Source organism: Eutrigla gurnardus (assembly GCF_963514095.1).
Source record: "Eutrigla gurnardus genome assembly, chromosome: 13".
In the NCBI taxonomy this organism is placed as follows: Eukaryota; Metazoa; Chordata; class Actinopteri; order Perciformes; family Triglidae; genus Eutrigla; species Eutrigla gurnardus.
In genome coordinates, this window is record NC_139936.1 from 9,038,538 (window position 1) to 9,050,833 (window position 12,296).

The 12,296-nt window shown below is 42.8% G+C and overlaps 1 protein-coding gene across 2 annotated transcripts in view; it reads left to right on the top strand.

Moving 5' to 3' along the window:
- Positions 1-2,898: 2,898 nt before the first annotated feature.
- The window catches only part of pcsk5b (proprotein convertase subtilisin/kexin type 5b), a 45,044-nt gene continuing 35,646 nt past the window's right edge, over positions 2,899-12,296 (top strand). Inside the window, exons 1-3 of one of the 2 annotated variants that reach the window (XM_084025067.1) lie at positions 2,900-3,094; positions 3,136-3,587; positions 7,863-7,967. In XM_084025067.1, the coding sequence (XP_083881193.1) occupies positions 3,408-3,587; positions 7,863-7,967 (285 nt within the window). In that variant the 5' untranslated portion in view covers positions 2,900-3,094; positions 3,136-3,407. Of the gene's footprint in view, positions 3,588-7,862; positions 7,968-12,296 lie in introns of both variants that reach the window. The other variant, XM_084025068.1, reaches the window with a different exon arrangement.

The window sequence follows — 12,296 nt, forward strand, 5'->3', positions numbered from 1 at the left end:
AAAACACACACTGAGCACCATAGAGATTAACATTCACATTCCCTGTGGATGCAGGAGACTAAACTTTTACTGGGCTATACCCCCTTCTTCCATCGCTCTCCACAGAATGTATAGAGTGTGTGTGCTCCAGAATAGCCCGTATAACACTGTTAAGTGGGTGACAAAGGAGAGATTGAAGAGAAGGTGGGAACGGTAGTGATTGGAGGGTGAGATGCCGAGCAGAGAGGATGGAAAGCCGGTGAGTGGCAGGTGCTATTGTAGCCAAAGTGCAGGAGCCTACAGCTACAAGGTCAAAGGTCAAAGTGAAGTTGAAAGGTCAACCGTAACTCCCAGGAAGCCCACCCAGTGAGAGATAGAGATAAGGGGGTCAGAGAGAGCTATGAGCCCTAGGATATAACTGAAGGAACAGAGAGTTACATGACAGAGAGAAAGAGTAGTAAACACAACATGCAACATAAGTCAAATAAAAACAATTAAAAAACTTGAACTAAAGACAGACTAAAGAAATAATAGATCCAGATTGATTCATTAGAAAAAGAAGATGCAGGCAAAAAAGGAAAATATTGTGAAAGGCAAGCAAAGAAAATTGTAGAACAGGAATGCAAAAGCCATAAATGGTGAGGTGGTGGCGGAGGAGCACGGGTGAATGAGTTATCGCAAGATGCACTTGAATACAAGAGGGGCACGCATGTTTTGTAACGCCCCTGTATTGATGGGACGAGGAAATCATGTGGGAGGTTCTCTCCTGGAAATGTTGGGCTTGATACTGAAAGAACAAATTAGCTGTGTCCTTGATGAATAAAGCTAGTTGGCTGCAGTTTCCTACTGGAGCCTTCCATTGTGTCATATCATGGGGGTTGTGTGGAGTTTTTTTTAAAAGTTGTGTTTGGCCAAAAAAATGCGATGCGCTCTGTTATTTCATTGAAGGCACAGGAATGCACACAGGAATGTCCTTCGGACTGTTTGTTGACACTCTTGACCGATCCGCTCTCAGATGTTGACAAAGACGTTTTGTTGGGGTTCACTCGGTTCACTCCCTGGAGAAACTCGGGGAGTTGTGAGGCTGTCACACAGGATATCGCGACATTTTGGAACCAAATGGAAATTGGGGGCCCTGGTTCTCAAGGTGGCCTCGTGATCTGGGTACTTGATTTGGATACTCAAATCAATTTCTGCTGTGTTTTGTCTCCTCTCCTTTTTTTTCTTTAAATTACAAGCCCCTCCATCCGGCTGAATGGAGAACGATCACTGGGTGTTTTTTTTTTTTTCTTTACTCCCTTTCATCTCCATCTGGGGGACCATGAGATGTTCTTGTCCCCCCACTTGTTGTGAGATGTGACAGCGGGGTCCATTCAGCGAGAAATTGGCTGCAATTAGTGCAATTATGCTGATTTTCACTTGTGTCCCATGCAGAACAGAGTTTTCGCTGTGCAGAGAGACATCCCCGGGAAACTACTGCAAAACAAAAACCCATCAATCAACAAAGGCCTTGAATGAAAGACTCAACTGCAGATAATACCGGGCACATTCCATAATGACAGCGTTTAGTCAGCTGTGACCTGTGTTGCGATGAGGGCCATGACATCTAGATCTTCATTTATTAAGGGGAAATATGCAGCGAAGCTGGCATAAAGGGCAGAAGACCTGCATGGCAGCGGTGGATGTGTAACCCAGGCATGCAGCAAGGTTATCTGTGAGGTTGGTGAAAACACACCAGAGTTCAGCTCATGTCCAAGGATTTAGTAGAGGGTCAACTCAATCTTATTTACCCACTTTTATCCAAGATCTGGACACATGATGAAACAATCATGGTGGTAAAAACAACAACAAAAAATCAATTAATTAATAAAGTTGAGAGTTTTATAGGATAAAATAATAATTTCATGTTCTTGAAAAAAACAACTTTCTTCTGTGGTTGTTTGCCATTGGATGATGACTTAGGTGGAGGTCATGGTTTAGCCAACTTTACATTGGTATGTCTATGTCAATATTGTCCAGGAGACTGACAAGGCTTGCATTCAACAGCAGATTTAAACGGGTGGCACAGGGGAGCAGTATCCAAAATGTAATGCATCCACTTGTTAACTGGTATTTTTATTAAAGGGAACCACTGCTATATATCAGCACTACTGCTGTAAATCAGCGATAACTCAGTCACTCAGTGAAAAATGTGCATAATTGTGCACAGCTGTCCCATTGTTTCATTATCTACAAACAAAAAGCCCAAATGTGAAAGATACCACAATTGTTTGAAAAAAATCTGCATATTTCTGAGGTGCGTTTACTGCAAACTTGACATATTCTTAAAAGTGTGAGAGTTTTATGATGTCAAACCAAATATCAAACCAAATATTTAATCAGCTCAACATGTTTTCTTCTTTTACACAGTGCTCTGGGAGTATTATTTCTGATTAGCAGTGGGCTGAATAAATAAAGCATAAATAATCCATTTGAATCCTTAAACCCCAGGATAAAAAGGGTCAGGGTTAAGAATATTCTGTAGAAATGCATCAATCTGCCTTTTCAACCATATTGTAACTTTTGATGTAATTTGTGTTGTAATGCCTCCATGTGGAAGTGACATTAAAATGTAACTGGTAAAATATACTACTCGTTTTAGTGTTATGGCACACAAAAATGAAGAATAATTCCTTAATATAGTCCAACTAGGCAAATTCACAGTTTGTTTTGAAGTAAATTATTCTTCCTTTCCCCTAGGGCCCCTCCTGGAGAAAGCCCTTGAAGCTGCCCCCAAGTGGCTTCCTGGCCCCCAGTTTGACCCTCTGTCTGTGTCTGGTGGACGGGCGTTCAGCGGGTGGATCGGAGCAGAGTGTCTTTAAGACCCAGCGGAGCTCGGCAGGGAAACCCCGCGGCTTCAGTTGTTTCGACTCTCCAGAGTGTCCGCTAGTTATTTGTGGGGAGGCGCTGTAGCCATTTCGCCACATGAAAGCCCGATGCGCTGAACGACCAACATCCGAGTTGTTCGCGGAGAAGAGAAATCGGCTTTGAGGAACTCCGCGCGCACACTGGCGTACACGAACTCGCGCGCAAAGACGCACGGCGCACAGACACGTACACTTCCTCCTCCTCCACTGTGGAAAAAACAGAGAGGGAGAAGGAGAGAGGGAGAGAGAGGGAGAGAGAGAGAGAGAGGGCACACGAAACGCAAACTTCTAACTCTCCCATGTGGAAAGCAGAGGTTTGAGGATAAGGTACATTTTTCCTCTTCCGGACTGCGTTCTCCCCCCCCTCTCCCTCTCTTTCTCTCTCTTTAAGTGTTTTACCCGGCGAGTTGTGTTTCTATGAGAGTCTTGCTCGGCGAGAAGAGAAGTTTGGTTGTTTGGCTTGTCGGCTGAGGAGGAGGAGGAGGAGGAGAGGAAGAAGAGTCGGGTCGAAAGTGGGGGAAGATGGTCCGCAACGCCGCTTGGAGAAGAAGCTTGCTGTGCGTCCTGGCGCTAAGTCTCAGCTTTGCGTCCCCGCCGTGCAACGCTCGGATTTACACCAACCACTGGGCAGTCAGGATAGCCGGTGGAGCCGATGTGGCCGAGCGGATAGCGGATAAATATGGCTATAGGAACATGGGACAGGTAGGTCGCCTATCGCCTCATCAAAAGTCGCCTCTTTTTGTGTGTCTTCGCCGTGTTTTTGACAACTCTTAAAAGTCGGTCTCGCCGTGGTGGTAATTATTACTTTTCCAGCTGACAAACGAAACCAAGTCACACGCCAGTGGTCTGAAGTCCAAACCTGACAATGGACCTGATCCTCTAACTCTTTTCCTTCTGTAGCTCTCCGTGTCAGACAAGGAGAGGGAAACAAATTAAGCACATGATGGCACAACAGGTGCCTCCTGGCTGTTTCCGCGGATCACGCTCGGTTTGCGGACTAGAGCCAGGGAGCTCACTACCAGCCTCACAGCCACGGCCACAGCAGTCTCCTGTGCTTGATCTTTTTGACACACACGTGAGACAGTTAGTGCTGTTGGGTCTGTGGTGCTGGAATTGACATCAAAAGCATCGTTTAAAACGCTGTACAATGGTGGTGCATATATACTGTTGGACTCCAAAACCTCCCCCAGGCTCGTCCTGCTGGACTTGGCAACAACTTAGGACACATTCTTTAGTAAATGCTCCCCATACTTTTTTTGTCAGTATTCACAAATTATGAAGTTGAGTTGGAGTCATGATGAAGCAGCACCACAAGAGAAAATGTTAAAATAAGCACGTCATTTAAATATTACCCAACATTTTACAGCTTGCATATCTGTGCATGCCTCTGCAGTGTGAGACCCTACACTTTTCATTAAATCTACGGCCAAATGTTGGTAGCCAATGCTTAGCAAAGTCTTACATTATTCCCAACCACAGCTATAAAAACAATATACATATACAGAGAAGGGAAACACTTGTGTGTGGGATTTGCCCGTCTCTCTTCACATGATGTCATTGTCCAGGAGGAGGGGTTTAATTGGTCACTTAAAAATATGTTTTGACACAATTTAAAGAGAAATCCTGTGTCCTTTTGTGGGCAAAAGAAATGGGCCACACAAACATGGACCCCACACATACTTCAGAGTATTGTGACCGAAATACGTGGGTAGTTCAAGCCTGCACTTGCCAGTGCTCGACACGAAGACAGCGTGGAACAGAGGGGGGCATTCTGACAGGTTGTTGTGGGGTAGCCTAGTCAACAGCTATTGAACCCCTCCTTCCTCTTCGCCTTATCCAGCCCGCCCACCCACTATACTCCCCAGAGAGCAGGCCTTAATGGCCTCGTTTATCCCCTCTCTTTGACGGGAACTAATGTGTGGAGTCCCCCCCCCCCCCCCCCCCCCCCCCACCCCCCCTTTCCATACCAGCCCCCCATAGGAATTCCCCTGTGGAGTGCAGTGTCGCCCCCAACCCCCACCATTCGCCCTAATTTCCATCACAATATGGAGCGTTCATTGGACTTTGACACCTCATAGACAAGAGTTTTACTTCACTTCCTGGTTTTGGGGTCAGCTGAAAGCCGCTCCCATGGGAGAGATAACAGCCAACTCTGGTTTACTAATGTGAACTTTGACATCCCCCATCATCAAACCCCTCCCCTTTATGTCCATGCAGCACTGATGTATACACAGAATGAAATTTAACTCAACTACGATGACTTATTTCAAGTTTTTCTTGCACTCTTACAACTCTTCAGTTCAATTAAACTTCCCTGCACTCTTCATAATGATTGTACTGTGATAAAAGATTTTGGGGATGTGACTGCTAAATGAGAAGAGGTTTTATGCTGTGAAGTAAAATAGTTAGTAGTAGAGCGAAAAATAGGGGGATGGGTAGGGAAAACGTGTCAGAGGGACAATATAGTCTTCTTGATGGGTGGAAAGAGGAGAACAAACAAAGATAACCACACACTGGGAGATGGAGTAAGGAGAGACTGAAAGAAAGGACGATAGATGGACGGATGGATGAAAAGAGTTGGCATGGAGTGAGTGAGCACCTCGTTGGGGAATTCTGGGTAATCCTCTTAACCATGGAGCCCCCTTCCCAGACTAAGACAGTGGCCCAAATTGTGTCTAAATCAGCTGACAAGACCCTAGACGTGGATATCTGTTGGAACTGGTGTTTTGAAGAGATGGAGAGGAGTTTGAGCCATTGAGAGGGAGACTGAGGATGTAGCTGGACATGGAGAGGAGGGGGTTGCATCAATAACAAATTAAGAGATTATTCAAGTAGGTTGTACTGATACATCAGTATTTTAAGGCATGAGGCCAACGTGGTGTTGTTTTGGGAAAATACCACTCATGCTCCTACTTTGTATCCAAGCTAATCACCCAGTGTCTGGGATGTCCAGTAAAACAGTCAGTATTTTATTAATTCTACTTTTTGGTTTGTAGATGAACCCTGAGTTGATTATTGTAATCCTTATTCTGGAGTAAAGGTTACATGGTAAGGAGGATAGGGATGAAAGTTGGTGCTGATTATTCCGTAGCGTGACACGCCTGAACATTATAGCAAATGCAACTTAAGTGTACCCTTCATTCGCCCAATGTCAGCTGGGATCGGCCTCACCCTGAACAGGATAAGCGGTTGATAATAGATTGATGGATGGATGTATAAATATTGTGTTATCCTTGGTGTCGCTTTAAAGATGATGCTGTAATAAGACAGCACCATCTGCCCCACGTAGCAAGAACTCCTTTCATATTTCCGTAGACATGTGAGATTTTGTTTGCAATTGCAGGATATTGATGTGCGTGTGAGCTCTCATCATGTGTCTGTATCGCACATATTCATGCAAAACCTGACCTTGTAGTTTGGGAGTCTGAACCAGCTGAGGAGTTTCTGAATAATTCCCATGGGACAAGTCTCATCACATTTGAGCTGTTCCTGGCAGGATTCTGTGTCAAGTGACGTGGAAGTGCATCTGCTGAAGAAGTATGTGATGCAACACATCATGAATCACTCACAAATTGGGCAATTTTAGAAAAAGACAGACTGTAGATGGCAGCCTGTCAAAAAGAGCAGCGCAGCAGAAGTTTAGACTTAAGGTTTTTTTTTTTTTTATTCTGTGTGTATGAGCTTTTCCAGCGGCTCCCTATTCGCAGACACTCCTAGAGGGAAGGGTGTCCCACTAATGGCAGTGCAGATGTTGGGCAGATTAAATAGGATGTGGAAGCACGGTATGTTGAGACCTGTTTAGACTATGAGGTATCCAAAGTGATAACCGCCTATTATGGAAGTGCACTTTCTTAATATGTATGTAGAATGCTTTTAAATCTGATTACACAGGACATCTGATGTGCGGCGCATGTTTAGCTAATGTTTGGCATTTGCTGAAAGGTGACCCAGCAAGGCCTTTTGGCACTTTCTTGTTTCTCATTTTGTCAGTCTGGAAGTTGGAGAATGTGTGTGTATGTTCATGAGCGTTGAGTTGAAAGCTGATCTAATGGGTTCTGTGGCGGTGGAGCTCAGCCATGGATCAGTGACGCACCACAGGACCCTTGGCAGCCATGACAGGATACATCTGAGGGATAGTATGGTCTTTATCAATTATTAAAACTAATCACCGTCCAGCAGCTTGCCTTCTGCCTATCATTGTCTGTGTGTGGATCCTCTGTCCTCCTCAGCTCTCTGTCATTCAAAGTCTTTGTCTGACTTTCAAGCTGTTTCTCTCTGTCTTTTTTGTGTCGTTTGTTTTTGTTTGACTTTTGCCAATATATGTCTCACCTTTTTATAGTCTTTTTCTGGCCATTTTAAAGACAGTTTAAACACTTAAACAATGAGAGAAGGAACTCCTCTGTAAGTACTTTGAAGTACTCAGTCAAAGTCCATTATAGTACTCAGCCAACAGCCACAGAAGGTTACCCCATTCATTAATGACTGATAAACTGTCATGTGTATACAGTATATGCGCCTGATTGGGTGGAATGGAAACTACCAGAATAAAAATGCCAGATCAGTTACTCATGATCATTTTTAGGACACTGTTGCCGAAAAAATATTTTCTTTTTACTGGTACGCTAATAAGTTGTTGAGGTCCGGCTGGTCAATATATTGAGAATATATTGATTTTGTGACATGAGCTATCGTATGATTTTTTTCAATCGTAGTATTGTTAATTGGCATAAACTTACCAGACTGTTCCAGCTGTTCTACCATTTGCCTTTACCCACTTTGTCATTATATCCACATTTCTGATGATTACTTATCAAAAATCTCATTGTGTAAATATTTTATGAAAGCACCATTTGCCAACCCTACAATATAGTTGCAATGTCAATGTTGAAAGTATTTGGTTAAAAAATGTGATATTGGATTGTCTCCATATCACTCACAACAACATACATTGCTTATGCCTATATATGTGTTTTGCAGATTGGGGATCTCAAAGACCACTATCACTTCTTCCATAGCCGGACCATCAAGAGGTCGACAATGTTCAGCCGCGGTCGCCATAGTTTCATCTCCATGGAGCCCAAGGTAAGCCTGTTGTATTATTTTGTAGAATCAAAAGAGCATTTACAAGAATGACTCAAGGTCCACATACTAGCTTTTCATAAAGTCTGCTCGGTTGTCATAGAGATTACTCTGTTGTCATCATGTGACTTAAGTATGTAACATCTTCTGATGAATACCATGATTCGGGCTGAAAGCCGGGGGAAGATGGTGTCTTGCCAAATTTCTGCATGTTTTGGGCAGACCTTGAGACAGGCAAAACAAATACTTTCCTTAGACTTGTTTTAATAATGGTATTTATTTATGAAATCACACTATAATCACCATTTCCACATTGGAAGTAAATTCATCATCCCACCATCACCCTGCTGTATTTGACACACAAGTCTGAAGAATGGGTTATTTCAGGGACAAAGTGTTTATGAGGCCTTAAAAAAGGCAATAGCCAACAGCTTCTTGTTTGACATATCAAACAACATACTGCTATATTTGCTGTTTAAAAAATACATAGAGATTTAATTCCATATCTTTTGTAACCATCATGTTTCTGTGAAATGTGTTGAGAAACGACATACCCTTTCGGACAGAGTGGTGTCCCTTAGAAGGACTACGCAGTTAATTGGATTTGTTAAATCAAAATTCTGGGAAATCCTAGATTCTCCATTCTAAGTACATGACGCAAAGAAAAGCTCTGTAAAACACTTAAATTGACAGAAAATCCAGTGTTTGTTACCATGGCAGCGGATTCCCTGAAACTAAAATGCTATGTGGCAAGTTAACTTGATCTAAACCTGAGGTACAATGCTGTGCTAAAGACCTGGTTTCTACTTCACCAACAATAGGATTGCCTTATTAAGTATTTGCTTAGCTGACTAAGATACGTTGCAAGCGTTTATTTAACATTTCTTTTTTGCAATTTGTGTGAACTTTTTCACACAATTAAAAACTAAAGTTTGACCTCGGGTAAACCCTTACGCTTGTCCCGTGCATAATTAATGAAGCCACCACTCTGAACTTCATCAAAACACACAGGACAAGTTGCTTATTCAAAATGAATGGGTTATACAGTAGGAGCACACCATGGAGGCATTTTCCTTGACTGATGTCTTGTTAAGATTTATGTGTACAGAGTGCTCAAGTAGATAGCTTTAAATGGGATTTATTGACAACACAGTTTTTGCAGATGTCTGATTCTTGACATGTGAAAACCTCTTACTGCTATAACATCCGAGATCAATTACAGTGAATCTTAAAATATCCCCTTTGTCATTAAGAAAAAAGAAAATGTACTTTTTGGGGATTCAGGAATGTCATCCAGCAGCGAGGAATGAGGGATCATAATGATGTATCATTGTGATTTTTAAAAAGAGAGGATGAGCTGGGACGAAGACAACAAAAATAGTGAGTGAAGCACAATAAAAGAAAGAGAGAAAGAAAACACAAGACAGTGCCTCTCACCTTCTGTTACCCAAGTGTCTTGTTGTCCTCTATCTCCTTGTTTCTTTTCAATTTCTTTTCAATTATCTTTCCTTTCTCTACGTTTTTTTTTCGCTCTGTTTGTTTTGTCCATCGGCTGTCCTCACCTGTTGTTTCTTCTATTCCCTCCTCGTCTTTGGACTCCCTCTCCTCTCATCACTGTTGCTGTCACCATGCTCGTTCTTGGTTCTCTTGCTGTCTCGGGCCTGACACTGTGCCACGGTGGACGAAGGTTTGTGTCCTGGTGCCAGCTGGCTGAGAGACAGATTCTTTTTTAGAGGACTAGATCAGAGAAGGAGAGGTTAAAGGAGAGAAAAATTAGCTATTGCAACAAAAGGAGAGTGAAGAAGGAGCTCAGGAGAGAAGCAAAGAGGAATGGAGCTGTCACTGTTTTCCCCTGACTCACTTCAGCGTAATCTGCAACCTGTCTGTGGGTTTGAGATCTACATGATGGCTAGCTTGGCACCAGCGTAGTCTGGCATACTGTTAATGATGTTTTGTAATAATGACAGCGTGTGTTTGTGTGTGAGTGAGTCAGATGGGTGTTGCGGTTCCATGAAAGGCGCACCCTGCCATCCACAGCGCTCGTTGGCACTCACGTTACCATGGTGATGCAGCACAGCACAGATTACCGCTTTATGGCATTTGCTTAACTGCAGTTTCACTTGCCTCTCAGGTCAAAGACCACTTATTTTTCCAATGCTGATTAATGACTCTGCCAAGGCCATTAGCCTGGAGAGAGCATGTGTCTTCATTCAGATTTTAAATACAAAGGTTTTTAGCCTGTTGCGAGTTTATTCCATATGTATGTCAGCATTTCTGGCAAGCAGTGAAGGCCTAACTAACTTTATAATCTCAATAATAATTAACTTTTAAATGAACAAACTTGACTTGATTCCAACTAGAAATGATGAGGTTATATCAGGTTATTGTGCTGCGATGGAACTAAAAGACATTCAAATCTTAAATGTACATTTCATCTTGGTGTTTAGCTTTCCCTTAAAGCAGCGTAGGCCCTGTAAATCACTTTTGAGGAGAAAATATTAGGAAATATGCTGTAGCCGCCATTAAAACGGCTTATACAGATCCGTTAGTGAGGATATCTTTAAGCACCTTGCAGGGCTATGCTGACTTGTGCTCATGACTCATTCATACTGGGAGTTCCAAGAGAATTTAGACAGCCACAGAGTTTTTCTTGTAGCTCTGCACTGTTATTAGTTTTTGGTGTGAAATGAGTTCAAGTATACTCGGTCTGCTTTGTTTAAAATCTATTTCCGTCTATTTCAAGTTTATTGTAAACAGCAATTAGAGTACTACAGTGGTTGTTTCTCCTCCTTATACTGTTCTTTTGAAGTCTGCGCAGAGATTAGTAGAGAGAAACAACAGCGGAATGCTGTTGTCTGTCCACAGCGTTCTCTTACAGGGGAATGGCGTTTTTAGACACTTTGCGAAACAGACTCTTGTTTACTAGAAGTAATTTATCCAGACATGTGCAAGACAACTGAGAGCCAGGTGTGGTTTGCAGCTGAATCCTCTCTGGAATACACTGAAATGCAAAGTGGCTATGATGCCAAAGTAACATTTCAGTCTTTTGTCCTTCTAGATGCCATGCCACATAAGGAAAATATTTCACCACACAGTAAAGCTACTTGAATGAGCTCAAAAACAATGGAAGTTTGCTCAATATTTACACTATGGATTGTAGATGTTTTTTCACTCTGTTCGTGAACATTTATGGAGGATTAGGACACTCACAGCATCAAGGAGACAACACCGATGGAGCTTGGGTACCTGCGCATACACGGGTACCATGAGACTCCATGAGTCCCAGTTTTGCCTTGAATTTGTTTAACAGATGAAGCATTTGGGAGTCGACGCCCTGAGAGGAGCACCTACAGCTGGCCAGCACAGCACCACAGAGCTCAAACAGGCTTTGGGAAGTGGTGTGCTGTGTTTGGGCTGAGGCTCTGAATTGCACTTAAGAGAATAGAAGAACTATCTTCTCATGTTAGTCCAAAGATAGTTGTGGGTGTTCTCATACACTGACCTTTGACCTTTTTTTTAAAAAACTCTCTGCTTTCAGTTCTTTTCCCGGCAACTCAAACAGGGTCTCAAAAACAGCAGTCAAAGTGGATCAATTTGTTCCCATTTGTTCTATTGAAGTGAACTCTTCCCCAGTTTCCCCTGGTTACTGACCCAGCCAGCAAGAGCCACCTGCAAACCCTTACGCAGAGAGCAAATGAGAGAGAGGAGGGAGGAAGGCGGTTGGAATGGGAACCAGAGAGACAGACAGGCAATCTCAAGGAAAAATGGGCATCTGCGGAAAAAAGAAGACCTGAAATCTCATGAAGGAGGAGACAGCGAGCGAGGAAGCAGCAGATGAGGGAGGGAGATGAGAAAATTACAAGAGTGAGATAGGAGAGGGTGTTGGGATGGGAGAAAAGGGAAAAAAAGAACGTTGGCAGAAAGGTACAGGTGCTAGCAGATCATTCCTCTGCTCCACCAAGCTGGAGATAAGAAAATGGAGCAGGTTCAGTCGTCATACTGGCGGGCCTGCAGGCAATTTGGCATAGAAAAAATAGGCAGTGATACATGGACACGTTTTCCAGACAATAGAGGGCAATATTGCCTTTGTTGTGATAAGGATTGGCAAATGTGACACAACTGATGTGGATTACTGCAGGCTGTTACCATTGAGTGATTTTAAGCAGGGATAACAAATGATTGAATTTCCTGCTTTAGAAATACTGTGGATTTCTGTCATTACTGTCATTTATGCGCCGTAGTGTAAACTGTATATTTAAAAAAAATACATGTAAAAAAGTGCAGAAGATAAAATGTAGTAATGGAATACATGGAATATATATATATATATAT